The 21,308-nt window shown below is 39.8% G+C and overlaps 1 protein-coding gene across 5 annotated transcripts in view; it reads right to left on the reverse strand.

Moving 5' to 3' along the window:
- TRIM66 (tripartite motif containing 66) overlaps positions 1 to 21,308 on the reverse strand; it is a 65,469-nt gene that overhangs the window by 33,549 nt on the left and 10,612 nt on the right. For 3 of the 5 annotated variants that reach the window (XM_060767300.2, XM_060767316.2, XM_060767280.2), the window contains 8 exons: positions 18,056 to 18,203; positions 11,979 to 12,111; positions 10,233 to 10,349; positions 9,232 to 9,346; positions 6,016 to 6,162; positions 3,673 to 3,790; positions 2,598 to 3,520; positions 1,500 to 1,643 (listed from right to left, as the gene is read on the reverse strand). In XM_060767300.2, coding sequence (XP_060623283.2) covers positions 1,500 to 1,643; positions 2,598 to 3,520; positions 3,673 to 3,790; positions 6,016 to 6,162; positions 9,232 to 9,346; positions 10,233 to 10,349; positions 11,979 to 12,070 — 1,656 coding nt within the window. In that variant the 5' untranslated portion in view covers positions 12,071 to 12,111; positions 18,056 to 18,203. The remainder of the gene's footprint in view (positions 1 to 1,499; positions 1,644 to 2,597; positions 3,521 to 3,672; positions 3,791 to 6,015; positions 6,163 to 9,231; positions 9,347 to 10,232; positions 10,350 to 11,978; positions 12,112 to 18,055; positions 18,204 to 21,308) is intronic. The other 2 variants (XM_060767290.2, XM_060767307.2) reach the window with 2 other exon arrangements.

Here is a 21,308-nt window from a genome sequence, read left to right on the forward strand (position 1 = left end):
CATTAATTCTACAGTGTAGATGCACTATCAGAAGAATATTGGAATAGTTTATAACATTACATAATGTTTTGCATCTTGAGCTTTGGACTACATGGAGAGCTATGTTGTAAACTCATACTAATATTAGCAATTAAAGCTAAATGCAATTCCCATGTAAAATACCTCTGAGAGATATCCAATCACTAGAATTCTAAGGTTCAAAATCACAGAATACCTGCACACAAATTCCCAGGAGTCAAATAGCAATGTCTGAATTCAAAGTCCATTCACCTGAGTCAAAATTAATTTTCCTTTGAAACATTTGGAAATATAGCTACAAATACATGACAATGTATTGATACCATTAGAAGGCATGACGGACACCTCTGGTCATACAAGAGAGAGATGTTAGTTTATTTTGTTTGATGTATTTGCATCCTGGTCATCTTTTGCATTTTAAAGTAATATAGAGAGCAATCTGAAAAACTAATTCCTTCATTTAGAAATTAGTTGGAGCAGAATATACTTCTCTTCAGAGAGCCAAGCAGTTACATACTCTAAAATACACCATATCCTATCTGGTCTAGGAAGCAAAGCAGGATCAGCCTTATTGTCAGCCTTGGTTAGTACTTGGATGTAGGGCAGACAACAAATAGGAGGTGCTGTAGGCTACATTCTAGAGGAAGGAAATTTCTTGCCTAAGAAAAACTGATGACATTTATGGGGTCACCATACGTAAAAAGGCAATGTTAAGGCACATAAACATACACATCACCATTCAACTGGTCATCCCAACAAAGTCATGTTCTCATTCTCCTTTATAAATTGACATACAGTAGTGCCCCAAATGAGTCCACAAACCACCAAGCTGTTCTGGGAAATCTGTTCCCAGTAAAGTTATTCTCCAAGTTTGTTCACAGTGTTATAGCTGCCATATTTGTGAGCATCATAGCTACAGCTGTGTGTGTCAGTTGGAATCCTGTATTCAGACAGGAATTATCTTTACACATAATAATGAAAGGAATGAAAACTGGGATTAAAAAAAAACAGATAAAGTGGAGGCAGTGTAATCTACGGTTCTAAAAAAAATCTTTTGCATTCTTACCAACACCAACCAATCAAAAATCAAGAAAAGGCTGAAGAAAAGCAAAGGCATTTGCACACTTAAAGCAGTTTGTAATGGAAATGTAAAATGTACCTTAGCATGAAAGCCCATTTGCATTACAAATGCTTTTCTTGTGCATCATCTGCTACATTAATAATAATCAGGCATGCATATAAATAGCAGGAGCAATTCAAAGCCTATTTAAGTGTACATATGAGCACCCCTACTCTGTTCCAAAGATATGGAAGAGGGGGTTCTACTGAGAGAAATTGTCTGCGAAATTGACATTTTTTACCAAAAGCACCCTTAACCTTAATTCTTGTCAAAATGCAGGAGACAGGAAGTGTTCATAGTGGCCATATAGAACTACAGAAACATTTTCTTTTATTAAAGAGAAAGAAAAAACTTCATGTACCTTTCTGACTGAATTCAAAGTACTCTCTGGAGAGTGAATTTTGACAATAGGTTCTTCTAATGGCTGGGATGTAGATGGTATTTCATTTCTGTCAAAGGGGAGTGCTGGGTTTGAGGCTTCTGGCTCAATAGAATCTTCACCAACCTATGAGACAAGAAGAGAAGTAGAGATTCATTAGTGGCAACCAGATCATTTCCATATATTAATTATACATACTAATGGGTTGGAGGCTTCAGCCTAGTTTTTAACAAGAACTGCTGACATAAGGAACATTAAATCAATGTCCACTTGCTTGCACTCATTGCTTGTATGCTACTAAACTTGATCAAGATGCTAGCTGTGACTTTTCAATCATCAAAGAAACTTAGCCATGCATTACTGCGGAAATATCGCTATGAATCTTTGCTTTCTGGAAAGATATTGCTGTCTGCCCCTTTGCTGCAGGACAGGACTTCCTCAATGTTGGTATCTGGTGTAGCAGGAAGTATTCTTAAGTTCTACTGTCATCCATTCTCTGAGTCTTAAGGCTGAGGTTCAAAAGACTTTGCAAATCTATGAAGCCTTATTCCCATTAATATCAGAATTAGTATCTAAATAGACCACAGAACACCAAGATAATACCACAAGAGTATCTCCGAACTACATATATGCATTTATTATTCCTTCTGCAATGTCTGCTTGTAATTGTCATGTTTGCATAAGAATGCAAGGGGTATCAGATTCCCAAATGTGGCAAAGATCTCCATATGTCCAATAAGTAAACAAACCTGTTGGCTATCTCACAAGTATCAAGTGTAAAACTAACTTTTACCCATCTCCCAACAATCCTAACTTAGGATACAATTTCTATGACTTTGTTGACAAAATTGGACCATGAAGGCTTTTATATAGTCAAGCTCTGTCTGTCTCTCTCTGAAAAATTATCAACCAGAAGTATACTAAATATTCAAGGACTCTGTATATTGTGTAAAAATTTTGACTACAACTTGACTATATAGAAGCCTTCATGTCAACCCCCCCCCCCCCCCCCAAAATAGTTTCAGGGTTCCGATTTCTACAGAATTTCTAGAAAGAAAAGAAAAGGCCTAGCAAGCTTACTTTTGCTTCCTCCTGACTTTGTTGCTGAACTGCAGTGGGCTGTCTCACAATGTAGTTTATCTGACCAACAATTGTTTGCTGAACATGTTGGGGCTGCTTGGCTTGGTTCAGCTGCAGGCTTGGTTGCTGGGCTTGGAGGAGAAGCTCCAAATCTTTCTTCATTTCCTCCAGTTCAAACTGATGGTGCATGATGTCCAAATTCTGTTGTATCACTTGATCCCGAGCCTTCCCATTGGGACTCGAAGGGGATGACTGCTGTGGGGACAGCTCAGGGGGAGGTAGCGGCGATTCCTGCTGCTGCACCTTTTGCTGCTGTGACTGATTCAGCTTTAGTTTCTGTAGTGGACCAAGTTGAACTTGCACCGTTGGACAATGCACTGCAGATGGTGCCGGCAACTGTGGAGCATGGCTAGCATGGCCTTGCTGATCATCCTGTGATAGAAAATTATAAAGGTTATGGCCAGCATGGGGCACTGGTTGGTCTTGGAGATGCTTCCCCATCCTGTCTGATTCATTATCATGTTCATGGTGAAATTTCTGTTCTGCGCAGGGTTGCAATGTCTTCAAGGGTCGCAAGGTACACCGCTGTTCTCGGTCAGGCTGCTGCAGGTTATACTGCACAGGGAAATGCTGCTGCTGCATTTCAGGAGGCTGCCTGAAAGATTGAGGGTAGCTCATGGTTTGATGGGGGAGTTGCCCTTTACTCATATGTGGAATATTAAGGCAATGGGTGCAGCACATGGGTGTTGGGCAGTGAATAGGAGGGTGGAATTGGTGTGACTGGTTATTGAGAGAGTCCTGATGTGGTGCTGGGGAATGGTGTCCATGGTTGTGATGATACAAATAAGGTGGCATTCCATGCATACTTCCATATGCTGATCCATCTGAGTTATGGTTTGGCCCTCCCTCCATTGACAAATGACCTGCAGAAAGCAAGCAAGAAATAAAAATGTGGAGTTATGCCATCCAGAAGGAAAATACAAATCCCAAAGAAGCAATTTGAACATGTACTAAAAAAGAGTTTTACTGACCAAATGTGGACATTTTTTCAGTTCTGACTTCTTCTCTGACTTACCTAAATTGGAGAGTTGTTTAGTCCAGAAAGAGGGGTCCCACGTGAATCTGATCTTCCAAGGAGGGCCCATGTCTGTGTTAGAATTTGTTTCTACCAAACGTTGGATCTGAAACACAATCTGGCAAGAAACTAAATAATGACTGTTCAATACAATGAATATCTATGTTTTATAGTCCATAGTTTATGCCTTTCAATTAATCACTACCCGTGCATTCCCATTACTGCTTGATTTCAGTTAGCCTGGGATGATAAATCTTTGATTCATTTGAGCTTTAGATGTGTTTACATATTCAAAGAGAGAATTACAAGCTAAAGTGATCTAAAAGAGAGGGAATGAATTCCTGTTGAAATCTGAGTTTCCTGAGCCAGCAATCTTTCACCATGAGAGACGTGCACTTTTGTGGAGACAACAGAGGGATTGTGTCTGCTATGCATACTTGGATTGAGCACAGCTTTACCTAAAAATACAGTGACCAGAAAATGGACTGAAATCGCTAACAAAGGGTTTTGCTACATTTTGTATTCTTTATCTGTGTAGATAGATGTCAGTAACATACCTAAGAATAATGAAATAAACAAATCCACAATATCTTTTTGTGTATATAAATCCTTGACCTATTTTCTGAACTATTTTGCCCATGGTCACAGATTTTATTTTTAAATGTGCTTATCCTCCAGCAAAATATAGAGATCAGTCTAAGGTCAGATTTAGAAATTCAGTTATGTATGCTTGTCTGTTCAGGCTAAGCTAATTCATGCTGGACTGAAATATCATTGTTACCTTAGAAGGACTCTTTTGAATTAATTGTGAACTCCCTCAAAATTCAATACTCACAAGAAATAATCATACCTCCACATTTTCAGGTTTAATTTTTGCAGATTTGATTATTCATGAATGTTATTAATATGTCCTTTTTGGGAATCCCTGGTATTCTTCCAGCATGATTTTATAGTTAATTCTAGTGGACACTGAGTACAGAGATGTGCTGGAGGATCTAGACATTCCTAGAGAGAACACTTCTTTAGGCATCTGTGGGTCCTCCAGCATGAATCTATGTTCAAATTCTGGTGGAAGTTAGCCATAGAGTCACACAGGCCTACCTAGAGATTCCTAGAGTGGTGTTCTCTAAGGTAAAGAAAAAATACTTTCAGATTGTAGTTTTTCCACTTTTATGGAGGTTTTCCACACCTAACCTCTTCAAAGTGGAGTACCTACTTACAAGTATCACACTGATGTGTTTACAGCTTGAGGCAATGAGATTATTTTTCCACGCATTTCTTCTCTGCAGTCTGGATGTGTAACCTCTGTATTTGTATCACTTGTTTTGGATGCTATAGTTACTATTGTAATACTTTTTTATTATACATTGCCTTGGTTGCCTTTTTGGAGAAAAGTCATTAATGCATATTATAAACAAATATAAAATGCATGACTTAATAATGAGCTGTGTATTCCATCTGCACTGATCCCTGATCTAGGCATAGCATAGGTAAAACCATGTGTAGAAGTAGAGTGAAACTTAAGGGCTGCATAAAGGACATCAATCAGAGTAACCATTCAGCACAGTAGAAAAGATATGATCTTATTCTACTCTCTATATCAGCGGTCCTCAAACTAAGGCCCGGGGGCCGGATGCGGCCCTCCAAGGTCTTTTACCCGGCCCTTGCTCAGGGTCAACCTAAGTCTGAAATGACTTGAAAGCACACAACAACAACAACAACAACAACAACAACAATCCTATGTCATCAGCCAAAAGCAGGCCCATACTTCCCGTTGAAATACTAATAAGTTTATATTTGTTAAAATTGTTCATTTTAATTATTGTATTGTTTTTAAGTGTTTTTGCACTACAAATACAATATGTGCAGTGTGTATAGGAATTCATTCATTTTTTAAAAAAATTATACTCCGGCCTTCCAGCAGTTTGAGGGCCTGTGACCTGGCCCTCTGTTTAAAAAGTTTGGGGACTCCTGCTCTATATTTTTGGGTTTTGTTTATTTTGCTGTCTCTCCAACGTGGATTTCCCCCAAAATATCTGTCATAGTTGCATCTTTATTGCCTTTCAGAGCTTAGCAATGTTCCTTTTGAGACTACAGTTCCCAGAGTCTTCATGCTTGGATGGGGAATTCTGTGAGTTATAGTTTTGAAAAGTGATGTACCCAAGTTCTGCTTTCCTCCTCACCTTTGATTTTACTTCTAAGAATTAAATGCACTCTTAAAAGTCAATGCACAAGCAGTTAAGCAGTCACTTTGGGATTTGTTTTCTCAGTTCCTTTCATTTGTTTAATGTCTCATGATTATAGCAAGCATTTATTCCTTACTAAAAAGGAGAAAACACTTACCAGTTCCTTACTGAAGAGGAATGGAACATCATTTTTACTGCACACTGCCCAACTGAGAAAGTTTTGCACATGTTCAAATTGCCTGTTTAGAATCATGATGCCCTGAAGCTGTTGTTCTAGTTTCTGCTTCCTTTCGCTGGAGATCCTCTGTCAATAATCACAAACAGAAACTGTTGTTCTTTACATAACAAATTGTGAGTACAAAAGCAACACAAGGCATACAAATCCATAACCAAGATGTATGATAAATAAAAGAATTACTGGTATATGTTTCATAATACAAACCAGGAAGCAAAAGTGGGATTAAAATATAGGGATCTTCTTTTGAAAGAATTCCTTTTGCAAATAGTGACAACATTAATGACTTGCAATGAAATAACACACCAGAAGAAATGTTAATTTGTGGCCACTAGAAGCCTAACAGTTTGGCAGTCATGAAACTGAAGCCTCAAAACATAAAGGGGCTGAGGAGGGTTGCAGATTTCACTCATATGCCCTTTTACTAAACCAGGAATTGTTTACAGTGTTCCCTCACTTATCGTGGGGGTTCCGTTCCAGGACCACCCGCAATAAGTGAAAATCCGTGAAGTAGGGACACCATATTAATTTTAATATTTATACATTATTTTATATATTTTATATATTATTTTCTTACTCACGCTTCCTTACCTGCCTCCTGGCCCATCCCAAGGGCACCTGCCTGCCTCCCTGGCCTCCGCAGAGCCTCCAGAGCCACACAGGCATCAGCAGGCCAGGGAGGCAGGTCTTCCCTGCCACACCTCAGGCCGCTGCACTTCCGGGGTCTGTGGAGGCCAGGGAGGCAGGCCTTCACCGCCGTGCCTCAGGCAGCCGCACTTCCGGGGTCCCTGGCCTCCCTGGTGTCCACTGGACATAAATATTTAATATTTTTATTAATATTTTCAAAAACTCATGAAGCAACGAGTCCACTAAAAACAAACCGCAAAGTAGCAAAGGGACACTGTATGTGCTGATCTGAACTGGAGTCCTTTTATGACCTTATTTGTCTGCATCACACACTAATGGAATAGAATAATAAAGTTGGAAGAGACCACATGGGCCATCTAGTCCAACTCCCTGTTATGCAGGAAAAACAAACAAAGCAACCTTGACAGATGGCCCATCCAACCTCTGTTTAAAGCTTCCAAGGGAGAAGCCTCCATCACTCTCTGAGGCAGAGAGTTCCATTGCTGAATAGTTCTTACAGTCAAGAAGTTTTTCCTAATGTTCAGGTGGAATCTCCTTTCCTGTAATTTGAACCCATTATTCTGAGTCCTAGTTTCCAGGGTAACATAAAACAAGCCTACTCCCTCTTTCATATGACACCCTTTCACATATTTATACATGGCTACCATGTCTCCTCTCAACCTTCTCTTCTGGAGGCTAAACATACCCAGCTTTTTTAGACACTCCTCTAGGACATGGTTTCCAGACTTTTGATCATTTTTAGTTGCCCTTCTCTGGACACCTTCCAGCTTGTCAATATCTCTTTTGAACTGTGGTGCCCAGAATTGGACACAGCATTTCAGGTGAGGTCTAACCAAAGTGGAATACACTTCCCTCAATCTGTATTTCTTTTGATGCAACCCCAAATCCCATTGGCTTTTTAGCTGCTGCATCACACTGTTGGCTCATGTTCAACTTGTTGTCCATGAAGACTCCAAGATCTTTTTCACATGGACTGTTGTCAAGCTTGGCATCACCCATTCTGTATCTTTGCATTTCATTTTTTTCTGCCTAAGTATAGTATCTTACATTTGTCCCTTTTGAAATTCATTTTGTTAGTTCTGGCCCAGTTCTCTAATCTGTTAAGTTCATTTTGATCCTGTCCTTTGGAGTACTAGCTATCCCTCCTAATTTGGTGTCATCTGCAAACTTGATAAGCAAGCCCTCTAAACCTTCATCCAAGTCATTAATAAAGATGTTGAACAGTACTGGGCCTACAACCGAACCCTGCAGCACTCCACTAGTCACTCCTTTCCAGGATGAAGAGGAACCATTGGGGAGCACCCTTTGAGTTAACCAGTTACAGATTCACTTAATAGTAGCATTGCTTAGCCCACATATGAGTAGTTTGTTTGCAAGAAGGTCAGGGGAACTTTGTTGAAGGCCTTGCTGAAATCAAAATATGCTACATCTACAGCATTCCCTGCATCTACCAAGCTTGTAAATCTATCAAAAAAAGTGATAAGATTAGTCTGACATAGCTTGTTTTTAAGAAATCCATGTTGAATAGGCTCAATAGATATGCAGTTCTGTGCTTTCTATCTTCATATAAAAATCAAATGACCATCTTTAGGTTTAGGTTACCTGAAGGACTATATTTTCCTCTATAAGCCCACCTAGATTTTGAGATAGGCTTTTTTCCCAGTCCCACCACCCCCTATAAGCACACCTGGTAAAATGGAGAAGAGGCCAAAACATCTGGAGAGCCACAGGTTGAGGGCCACTGTTCTAGGTTCTCCAATGTGATTTTGTGGTCAGCTTCCAGCAGAAGTTGACCATAGAGTTGTGCTGGAAGGCTTGGATATTCCTAATTTTGTACCCAGGAGGTGTTCTCTGGGTACAAAAAAAGAAAGAGCCAATTTCTTTATTCTTGACCCCCCCCCCCCCCCCCCACACACACACACACACTTTTATGTGTGCTCCTCTTAGTGGCTTCTCCCAGTTTCCTAAGTTCAGCCTCCTTCCATAGAGTGCTTTCAGCTGACGGTAATGAATTCTTTCAACAGATTTTGGTAACTGATCATTTATGGCAACAGAGCTTTTAATTATGCACTTTATTGTCCATATTTGTTGCTTTTGATAGATATGCTTTTAAATTGCTTTTAATTCTATTGATAGCTTTTTTAAAAGGTTAACTTTTGTGTCCTTTTAGTGGTGTGAACTTTTATTGGCCTCTGTTTTAATATTTATAAGATGTCTTAATCCCAAAGCTGCAAAAAGGTAGGCTATCAATAAATAAAATATGCTGAAGATTATGATAATGATGATTTCTCTCAAAGCATCCCATGCATAGCAAACATTTTCATATCACCTGGAATAGATTTGTCTCCCCATGGATCCTCATTTCCTGCATCCTTTTGCCAGGATATTCATTACATAAATAAATGTTCTGGTTCATACATTGTGTTCTAGTTTGTAAACAATACCTTTATGGATGCAAAGGATCATTTACAACAGCATCCTCCTACTTACCTCTAGCTGTTCGAGGAGAACATTTGCTCGCTTATTTATTTCACTGATCAGGACCATCTTGGCCATTTTTATCTGGTTTTCTACTTTTCTTTGCAGATGTTTTACTTCAAACAATCTGTAGAGAAAGGAAGCATCCACTATGAATTAGAATGTTTAATAGATACCACTTTAGTAAATGTTAAGGAAGTTCCTTTTGATTGACAGAAGCTTTCTGGCACATGTTGCTAAGCAACATCAAAGTGTGGCCAAGAAAACAGGAGTTATGAATGAAAAACAGACAGAAAAGGAGAGGCTACAGCAGGTTGCTTTTGTCTGAGTCTACTGGGAAGGGCAAAATTATGCTTAGAACAGGACATTATGGCAGTCAAAATGATTATTTTCAAAATACTATTCTCCAAATTAAGCACACAACTTTCCCATCTCTACCCAAGCTCTGCACACTTCCCTCTATATCACTTCAGATGTGGAATTAAAGGAAAAATAGGTGGAAGGGCATGGATAAGCCACTAGAGCATTTTTCACAGGATCTGCCCTGGATATGTCCTCCCTATGATCCAGTTCACAGAACCATTAAGGGGAAAGTTGACTCCCTTTGAAGAAGAAATCCAGATGGCAGGTTACTTGGCTGAATAGTCATATTATGGATTTAGACCGCCACAAAAATGGCCTAAGACGTCACACAATGGCCATTGGACCTGGACCTGCAAAAAAGATGATGTTCCCCTCACAGATTCACAACTATCAATCACAATGCAGATGGGGGCCCATTACATGCTTCAGCCATTATTTCAATGAGCCTCTATCACTGGAAGGATAAAGTGGGAAAAAATATCTCAGTATCATGTTTTTAATAGCCTTTTTAGTATTTCACAATCTGCAGGGACATACAAAGAAATGTACAGAGAGCCATCCAATATGTTAAATCACTGGAAGGAAATGTTCTAGTAAAGTAGGCTCTTATCAGAATTAATCTTCTTATGAAAGAGGTGTTGCAACAATACCTGTCTTCAGTCTGCTTGGCTGAGACCTGAACTCCATTTTTCTTCTCTTCCACTTTAGCCATGACATTTTCCAGGATAGCTCTTTGGTTTTGCAAAGCTTCGTGAAGATGCCTGAACCTAGGAAAAGAAGAAAAGTTTTGGTGTTTTTCTTTAAATTCTTGGAATTCAAAGCCTGAACAAGGAAGATGAAGCTTAACTAGCCAACCTCCTCTTTGATCTTTTGCTCAGGTGTCTGACAGAAGTCAGCTGAACAACTCAGCAAGGTGAGATCATGCAGAAGGGAGATTTAAACCCCATCTCCCCACGATCTCATCACCCCATTGTCAGCAAACAGTTGAGCAGTAGTAACCCTGATGTCCCCTTCCTCCTTATTGTTCAGTTCTTTGAGATAAATCAAGGGGAAATGGCAGGGAAAGTTAAACTTCCTTCATGCAGGTTCCCCTTTCACCACCTGCACACTACTCAGCTAATTTGGCAGGATTCTGACTGCATGAAGGAGTAAGATATTGTATGTGTATAGGTGTACATGGGATGTTAATAAATACATTATGCCTTCACAAATGCATATACCTTTAACATCGTGTGATTCTGGAATTTTATTTTAATTTTGCATTTTTCTTTTTCAAAAATTGCACACAGCCTTAGCTGTGATTCCAACAGTAGAGAAGCATCACAAAATGACAAGGGAAGTTTTAAGTGATTTTAAAAACTGTGCTTTAGCAATATGATGCATGCATTAATGTGCAGAGACAACAGATTAAACATAAAACTGCAATTTCAGATGAATTTTGTAACTGATTAAATCATGATTATAACATTGATTCTTCAATTTAAATATACTTATATCTAATGCATTTACTTAACTTTCAAATAATCTCTATAGCTACTATTTGCTGGAAAAGAGTGTATACATTTTGGGGGGGGGGGGGGCAGGCGAATACTTCAGAAATGTGTGTGGCTATGCCTGAGAATCTATTAGAATTTTTAAATCTAGAGTTGATTTGAAGAACGATAAGAACAACAATATACAGCTTGCAATGTGTGTAAGAGTGAATGGATTATTCAAAACAGATATGGAGATGCTGTATCAGTGATAAAAGGAAAGAGGAAAGGATGCGGGAGAGAAAGGGAAAAAAATGATCTATTGGAATCCTATGGTGGCTCCACACAGTTGGAAGCTGACTCAAGGTTGTGGTGTCCACATAACATACAACCCAATGCGTGCTGCAGCAAATTTAACAAATTAAACAGCAAATTAAAAAAACTCACCAAAAAGTCTGGAATAAATAAAAAAAATCACTGCAACCAATTAGACTATATATCCTATACAGGGCCCAAAACTGGGATGGGAAAACCGAGATAGGACAGCCCTATCAACTGATGCACTTTTGAAACATGTTGAACCACAGTTGGACCAGAAGGTAATAATCACCCCACAGTGGACTGGTTAAGAAAAAGCAGTCCTGGGTTCATAACCGATCTGCAATCAGTGGGTGATATGGCCAGCATCCCAGTCTTGAACTAGTTCGTGGGGCGATTGTGTAGGTGCTCTGCAGAGGGACCGTTCTTTTTAATCCAGTTCCTAAATCAGATTTACTGCCTGTACAGAACCACTTCTAGTCTGACACTCAAGCTACTGTACCACATTTCTCTCTTCAGCTGAACTATTAAAGTTTTGGCAGTGCTTTTGGCCACCCTATACACAGCTTAGTTAAAGACATATATCAGACAGTTAATATTTAGTACCTGTGTTCTTTGTGCTCTATCAGAAGGCAGCAGCGGCAAGTAAGGACATCACAGGTCTCACAAAATAGTTTGAGTGCCTCTTGACTGTGCATAGGGCAAAACAAGGGAAATTCACTTGTTTCCCCATCAGCTCCTGGAAGCATGATTGATTCAGAATTACTCCAGAGGCATATATAATTTCTGTGGCATTTGTTCCACACATTCTGCATGTCTCTATATGCAATATGATAATCCTGTTCAATTTCTTTGTTGTTAGCAACTCACACAAAAGATGATAGCTGGCACAGATACTTGAATGTCTCAACTAGACTATTCATTGTACTTTAAAAAGTACTTACTACATGACTAGAAATAGAATAGAAATTCACCTCCTTCCCAAGCTGCATATTCCTGATTGAAAGGTATTTGACATTGGTCTATCTCAGCAAGTGAACAGAGGTGGGCCTCATCCTTATGCTCCCAAGGCCTAATTTTGGGTCAGGCAACCAAGGCTATGCGGAGCTGGAGAATAAGGTTGTTATCTACTATCTTTTCAAACATCTATTCAACAGTAGAGATATTTAAAAAACTACAGATTTACAGATCCTAGTATGCAATTTTGTCACCAATGTTTCCAAAAGTAAATTTTTGCATAAAGATGCATCATGCCTGCAAATTGTTAATCAAAGCCATAGAAACAATTACAAATGCAATAGAAATAGGATATTCATGAAACAAAATGGAAGTGCACAATAGGCAACTTACTGATAACTCAAAAGGACAAAATTTGTTATAGAGACAGTGTTGAACACTCTTCATTATGGCTCTCATTCATGTTCCTTAAGGAAATGATGGAATAAGTGTACAACAATTGCATTACTATGTACAGTGGTTTTCGAGATGTTATAAAAACCAATCTGGGATGCATGTATGTGAATTTCTAGATGACCTATATTCAAGCCCACAAAAATCAAGCATGAACCAAGTACAGAGAAATCCAGCCTGCTTTGTGACTCCCTTTTATGACTTCCTACTCAGCAGTCTTCAGGGATGCTGTAGAATTTCTGGACCAGTCTTCTTCTGAACAAAATGGTAGTGAAGGCCTACTAAGATGTCACTGTGGGTTTTAAAATCCAGATATCATTAGAGCGCCCTTATCCAAAATGCTTCAGATGAGAAGCAGTTAGGATTTTGGATTTTTCCAGAATTTAAAGTATGTATGTGTGTATATATATTTACACACACACACACATACACACACACAAAACCTCAAAATGCCTCAACTGCCATCTCATGCTGAACATGCTTGCCCTCACAGCCATGCACCACTTGTATATTAGGCAAGCGCCCACCCTGGCAGCATTCAGGAAGAGCCTAAAAACCTGGCTGTTCCGATGTGCCTTTGAGGAATGAATAACAAATCCCCATACCTTGACCAACTGCCCTTCAATGCACTTTATATCACTTTTCAGTTGAAATTAAGTCCCACTGGTCATACCATCCAAACCGCCCACCAGATAAGTTACCCTACTATCCACCTCACCCAGGGTTTTAAACTCCTATCAGTTATACTTAGCCCTGCCCACTCGGCTTAATGTCTTTATTTTGTTGTACCCTGTGTTTATTTTGTATTACTTTTTCATATAGTTCATTGTGTTTTATTTTATGTATTATCTTATGATTGTATGTTGTATTTATTTTGCTTTGTTGTAACTATTGGGCTCGGCCTCATGTTAGCCGCTCCGAGTCCCCTTGAGGAGATGGAGGCAGGGTATAAATAATGTTTTATTATTGTATTATTATTATCTGGGGGTGGTGGGGGGACACCAGTGGATAAGGAAAGATGGAAAAAGAAAATGTGAGGTATATATGAAAAGGGATCCCCTGTAGGAAAACAAACAAGGAAGCAAAATGGCTGGTTTTATTCCACTTGTGTTGCTGCCACCATCATCTCAGCAGAGTACCATAGCTGTGGATGTGAAGCAAGTAGACCAGTACTCCTTTCACCAGTGTGGTGATTTCATGGGGATGATGGCAATAATGACACCAAGAGGGGGATGAAAGCAGAGAAGGAGATTATGGAAGCTGCAGCAACAAAAAGAGGTGAGGTACTTGGTCTGCCCTTTTTCCCTCCCCCATGACAGAGGCAGGTAGAAAGGAAAATGAAACGAGGTGGCCAATGGCAAAATGTTTCAAATTGAGGAATGCTTCAGATTACTGGATAAGTGATGCTCAACCAATTACCATATGTTGTCTCCTCTCAGCAGAAATACTGATTACAGTCATCTCATAGGGTCATGTAGTTGACTGCTAGGGGAATGCTAAAATAAATAGACAATGCTGCAGGGTTACTTTTTTGTTGGGTTGTTGTAGGTTTGTCGGGCTATATGGCCATGTTCTAGAAGCATTCTCTCCTGATGGTTTGCCTGCATCTATGGCAGACATCCATGAAAAGTCAGGAGAGAATGCTTCTAGAACATGGCCATATAGCTCGAAAAACCCACAACAACCCAGTGATTCCAGCCATGGAAGGCTTCAACAATGCTTTGTTGTTGTTATTATTGTTATGCTACAATCTTAGGTGAAATCTTCCTCAAAGGATGTACTGGGTGGAGAAAATGGAAAAGGAGAAAAATGAGGAGAAGAGAGGTTTCAGGAGAAAATAAACATCTGGTAAAATATTGAAACATGGCGGTGGCATGTGGAAAACCCACTGTTTTTCTGCCCCTTAGCATCCATGGTTTCCATTCACATTCCCTTACTTACTCAATCCCTACAACTACATATTATTCACAGTTGAGTTCCTTACAGCTCTATTGAACTAGCATAGTGTGCAACTTGAGTGGTTCTTATGCAAAATAAACACATTTCAATATATTATTAATTTGCATAATCTATTCAAAGCACATCCTCTTAAATTTTCTTGGCACAAAATGCACACATTTTCAGCAAAGCACAAATATAACCTGTGTTAAGCACAATGTCAACTCAACTGCTATACACATCATTTCTCAGAGCACTGTATGAAATGTATCAGTTTCTACTTTCTTGTGCTTATTTATCCATCTGCAGGCTACAATACACAGACTGAGATACAAACTTTTCCCAGATCAGTAGGTATGTTAAATTTTCTTCACATATATCCCTGCCACCTGAACCACATCTAATAAATATTGATTTCCATCAGATGTTTTAGTCCCTGTTAGTTTGTTCTGATTCAGTCACATACTACAAGCTTCAAAGGCAGCAAAATTACAGGGTACTAATGGAAAATGGGTACAAGGAAAGCTTCTTTTATTAATGCTGCTGATATGCCTGCTTGCCAAGACAACAGAGCTCTTAACAGTGGTAAGACATTAACACTTTTCGACAAGCTATAAACATATTACTCCAATAAACTTTTGGTCCATTTTACTTTTTCAGGTACAAAAATATATTTCTGTAATTTCTCATAATAATAGATAAGGTATGTCTACCTTTGTCCATCATAAGTTCACAACCACAAAACATACACACTGAAATTTGACACGACTAGCAAAGAGACCTTGAGGGGTGCATCTTATGGTTATTTTAAAAGGCATGACTAGAGTCAGCCCTCCACATTCATTGGTGATAGGGGCACAAGATCTCCATAAATGTGTGGAGTAGGGGGCAAGAATAAAGAAATTGGCTTTTTTTATCCAGAGAACACCTCTTGGGTACAAAACTAGGAATATCCAAGTCTTCCAGCACAACTCTATGGTCAAATTGTGCTGGAAGCTGACCACAAAATCGCATTGGAGAACCTATTGCAGTGGTCCTCAACCTGTGGGTCCCCAGATGTTTTGGCCTTCAACTTCCAGAAATCCTAACAGCTGATAAACTGGCTAGGATTTCTGGAAGTTGTAGGCCAAAACACCTGGGGACCCACAGGTTGTGAACCACTGACCTAGAGATTCTAGAAAAGTGTTCTCTCTAGAAATCTCTAGATACTTCAGAATGACTGGAGGAAGGTGACAGTAGAGTCACACTGGAGGACAGAAAGATTCCTAAAGAGGACAGTTTTTGATCAAATCCAAGAATAACTACAACACTGCAAAAGTCAAAACCACAATATGGAAGTAAGACTGTCCTTCTGTAATTAAAATCTGTAGTTTGTGTTACTGCACTGAACCGCTAGGTGGCAAAGGACTCATCCGGAGCCAAAGGTTTGGGTTGAAATGCTAGCAGTTGCTTTCAAGCAGGGCACTGGGAAATCAGACTTCTTAAGCCTTCACTTCAAGTTGTTCTTACCACTGGAACAACACAACATTTACAAAAAAAGGTAGTTAAGCAATTTTAGGTGATTCAAGTGGAATGCCAAATGTTATGGAAACTTCATTCTCAAGAGGGCTATATGTATGGAATATCAGCATCTCTTATCTACTGACTGTGCACTCTGGCAGTAATTGGTGCAATTAATGGTTAACGATCTAACTTTCTATTTCTAGTATATGTAGAACATTGAAAAGATTGCCTCCTATTGGAAAATAAGTAAGAGTGGGCTCCAAGTATTCTGGCCAACCTTTCCATGATCTGCCACATAATTTGAATAATGAACAAACTATCTGAATAACATATCAACGTGGTAGCCTGAATTTGCAATTCTTAATTGGTAAAGTTTTTCTTGGTCTAACCAGTCACCTTACAGGTAAATATATCTTAGAGAAAACTCCTTTTTGATATCATATCATAACACTTATATCAAGAAAACATATAAGTCAAAATAAAATTCAGGACAAAACAGCATGAACCTTACTGCTGTTGAGGCTAATAGATAGTGTTGAGACTCAGCGTCCTGGCACTGTATCTACTACTGGTTGCAGGAGAAGGAGGAGTGAGGCTGAATCTGATTTGGAGCAGCGCCAGCTGAAGCGCATTTGTGATATCTTTTTGGCTCCGACTGACACAGAAGACTTTGCAGGGTTCGGCCCTGAGTAGAGTCAGATTACCGGGGAGTAAAGCGGGTGGCCAGTGAGTCTGGCAGTGATAGTGATACTCTGTCCAAAAGACTTAAAGACACAGCAGGCGTTTCCAGTTCTAGTGAGGATGAAATGGAGGAGGAACTAGATTGGACTCTGGTTCAGAACATTAGGGACATATGCGCCCAACCTACATCCAGCGAGGAATTTGAAGGGTTCCAGGATGCTTGGGAGGAGGGTTCTTCTTGGCAGGATCAGGCCCTGGAACAAAGATGGCAACATTGGAGGGACCAACAGGACGCAGCTGCAGGACATGAGTCAGACTCAGATGCGAACGATGAAGCTCCATCAAGCGATAGCAGTGATGCATAAATTGAGCATGTTGGGAGATGTTACTTTGCAGAAGACAAAGTGTTGCTTACGTGCTTTGTGCCTGCCTAATTCTTGTTTGAGTTTCTTGGTATCCTGCCTTGCATATCTGGACCTTGGAATCATCTTTCGTTAGAGTCTTCATCTTGCTTTCGACCCTGGAATCATCTTGGACCACGCCTTTGCTTATTGGACCTTGTTTCTGTTTAGAACTCTGTTGCATTAAGAGACTATTTTGAGTTCGCGTTTGCTATACGCTTCTGTTTACTTCTGTTTCCTTTTTGGCTGAGCTCAAGCCTGGAAGACCCGGATTACTGACTGTTTGTTTACCTGCCTGAAGGTTCCTTTGAGTTGCTAATTTTCACTGCTGTTAAGTGCCTCTTTTGTTGTACCTCATTAAAGACTATTATTAGCATTTCTATTGCTGTGAAAGACATTATCTGTGCTCTAAGTCTCAACAGATAGTCTCAGGAATTACTCTTCACCTATTAGGTGTTCCTTGTTAGAAAGAGAATAGAAATATAGCTGTTTTTATAAACACAAAACTGATGATTCAGCTTGTCCCTGTCTGATTATCTCTTCTCTACATGTTTTCTCTTGTGGTTTCCCTGATCCTGCCCAACTTCACCTCTGAAGCAAGCATCTGTTTTAACAATTCCACTTAAATCAGATGAGAAATCTACCACTGCACTCTCACTTCCTTCACTTACATGGTATCTGTGACTGAGTTATGACATTAACCGTTCAGAATATCGATAAAAGAAAAATCTGATGGAATCACATATGTACCTGAACATCCTTTCAGTGGAATAGGCGAGAAATGCTCTTCTGGTTCTTTGTTGTGTCTGTGTTCCTCTGTACACAAGCTGCACAGCCATTTGTTACAGCTAGTACATAAACTGTGGGCAGGCCTCTTCTCCTTGCATCCAGAGCAATTCTGCAACAAAAACAGCAAGAAAAGACATTCAAGTTGAATACAAGTACATTTGGGGTGAGTGAGACAGTGTGGTATAATAGCTTGAGTGTTAGGTTTGGATTTTGGAAGACAATGGTTCATATTCCCACTAGGCCATGGAAACCCACTGGGTAGTCCTGGACAAGTAGCACACCTCTCCAAGAGGAAGATAGTGGCAAATACCCTCTGAACAATATTGCCAAGAAAGCCCATAAGGCTGACCATAAGTCAAAACAACTTGGAAGGCAAACAACAACATTTGAGGCACTTCACATTGATGAACTCAGAAACCTCAATGTAATGCAGAGGTAGAAGCTAATCTTTTTAGAATTTTATTTACAGTTTTACAAGTCAAAAGCTCTTTAAGACAGACACAAAATCAACAAACATAAAGATACAACAAAATAATAAGTAATAAAACTTTATTTATATTTCATCCCCCCCAAGGGGACTCAGGGCAGATTCCAACATACGACAGCAAACATTCAATGCCTCCATACGCTGAAGATATAACAAATAGTTACACCAAATATTACTGATCAGGTCCGGGCAGCATATGCCTTCTATAAAATAAATCCTCTGTCTCTACAATGAACAAATGTATCCCTCCATAATGCAGATATTATCCAGTTGTGATGAAGATGGCGTAATGATTTGCAGAGATCCAAATATACCAGATCCCTTCTAATGTTGGAAGCTAAGCAAATGTTAGCCCTGGATGGAAATCAGCCAAGAATACCAGGTGCTCTAGGTTACATTTCAGGCAAAGGCAATACAAAGCACTTCTGAGTATCCCCTGCCTAAGAGATCCCTATGATATTCATTGAGTTGCCATACGTTGACAAGTGATTTGAAAGCACACACGTGGTATTATTTAAGATTACAGTTGCTGCTGAAGAACGTTCCTGTGTTTTCTACTAAGTTTTCTACTTAGGCTATATTACAGTGGAATAAGGACAATTGAACTCGGGGCCCTTCCACACAGCCCTATATTCCAGAATATCAAGGCAGAAAATCCCACAATATCTGCTTTGAACTGGGTTATCTGAGTTCACACTGCCATATATTCCAGTTCAAAGCAGATAATGTGGGATTTTATTCAACTGTGTGGAAGGGGCCTCAATGGCTGACCTTTGAGTAGGCATGCATAGGGCTGCATTGGTACAATACAATTCCAAGCCCACTCAGTCAGAAGTAAAGCCTACTGGCTTTAGTAGGGCTTTGGGTCCTTTTGCACAACACAGTTATAATGCTATGACTCCATTTTAACTTAGAATCCTGGAATTTGCAATTTATGGAGGGATATTGAATGTTCTCTGCCAGAGAGCTCTAGTGCCTTATTAAACTACAAATCCCAGAATTCCATAGGATGCACCCTCCCACAGGTAAAATGGAATCACAATGATATAATTGTGTAGTAAGTATGAAAGGACCCCAGATCTTTAATGAAGGCAGAATGGTGGCCATAATTTAAGATAACAGACATCATCGATTCTAGCACAACTGATGAATGTTCTGGAGGAATGGAGGGGAGAGCCATGTGGTCTCTTTGTTCTTTTAACTCATAAGTCACCCTTCAGGGCAAAACTCCCAGAGCTCAGTACATATTTGAACAGAAAAAGAACAAATACAATTCAATGTGGTATAAAAAGCACAGAAAAGTAGAAGAAAACAATAAACCCAGAAAAGTAATAAAACAATAAAGCTGACATTTAAAGCAGCCACAAAACAAGCTGGAACGTCTGGGGAAATAAAACAAGTCCTTGTCTGATGCCAAAAAGGCATACAGTTGGCACAAGGTGAACCTCTCTGAGGAGGCAATTCCATATATGAGGCACAACAACCAAGGAAGCCGCCCCCCGCCCCGCCCCGCCCCGCCCCCAATCACTGAACCATTAAGTAAGGAGACAATGGTGGAACTCCAAGAAAAAACTTTGATGAATTGAAGGTAAGGCAGCCTCATGTAGCCTATAAGATAGTCTTTCATACACTTGGCTCCCAAGCCATTCAGACCTCTATTTATAGCCATCAGCATATGTAAAATGGATCTGTTAATGGACACAATTGTCACCGAGTATGGAACAAGAAAAAATAGTGTGGACTTGAAGATACTTCTTTTGCATTACAGGGTAACAGGATCTTCATGTATGGTCCTATGTACACCAGCCTGACAAACCAGCACACCATCTCAGTCTAGGAGCCCCCGGAGATACAATGGGCTAAACCCTTGTGCTGGCAGGACTGATGACCAACAGGTCGTAGGTTCGAATCCGTGGAGCAGGGTGAGCTCCCTCTGTCAGCTCCAGCTCCCTATGCAGGGACATGAGAGAAGCTTCCCATCCAAACATCTGGGTGTCCCCTGGGCAACGTCCTTACAGGCGGCCAATTCTTTCACACCAGAAGCTATTTGCAGTTTCTCAAGTCGCTCCTGACATGGAAAAAAAAAATCTCAGTCTAAAACTCCTGCCCTATTTTTGCAGAGAAGAGATTAATAGACAACAAACACAGCTGCAAGTCAGACTAGAAAAAGATTCCAATCAAATGTCATACTAAGCCATGTACTACGCATTTTGTTAAAAAGGTGATCAAACTGTCTAGCAGGATGTCTCTGTTTTTTGTTCCCAGGCAACCCTGGTAGGGCAAGGAACCCCTAGAGGGCCATTTGTGGAAAGAGCTGCAGACTGTTCCTGGAAATGTTATTTTTAAGTAGACAGACTATAGCTAGTATTTTTTGTCTTCAAAGGGCCTTAGAAACATGAATCCGTCTTGCTGCCTTTTCTGGAACTAATGTCCCAGTTTCATACTTCCTCCAGATTTCCGTGCTACATCTTTGGAAAGCCGTGAAAAGTGGCAAAGAACTTCAATGTGACCACTTCAGCATAACCAACAGTGAGAGGCAAAGGTCAAAAGACATTAGAGAAGTGCAAGTAACAAAAGCCCTGTTCAACAATTACGGATGCATTTTGAATCAATGAGCATAGAGAAGCGTGCTTAGCACAGTTCCACTCGGTTGATGATTTCCACTCATGGAAAACAATAAGCATGAAGATTAAAGTTCATGTTTGTATGGAGAATGGCCACCCAACC

Source organism: Anolis sagrei, chromosome 1, assembly GCF_037176765.1.
Source record: "Anolis sagrei isolate rAnoSag1 chromosome 1, rAnoSag1.mat, whole genome shotgun sequence".
Taxonomy (NCBI): domain Eukaryota; kingdom Metazoa; phylum Chordata; class Lepidosauria; order Squamata; family Dactyloidae; genus Anolis; species Anolis sagrei.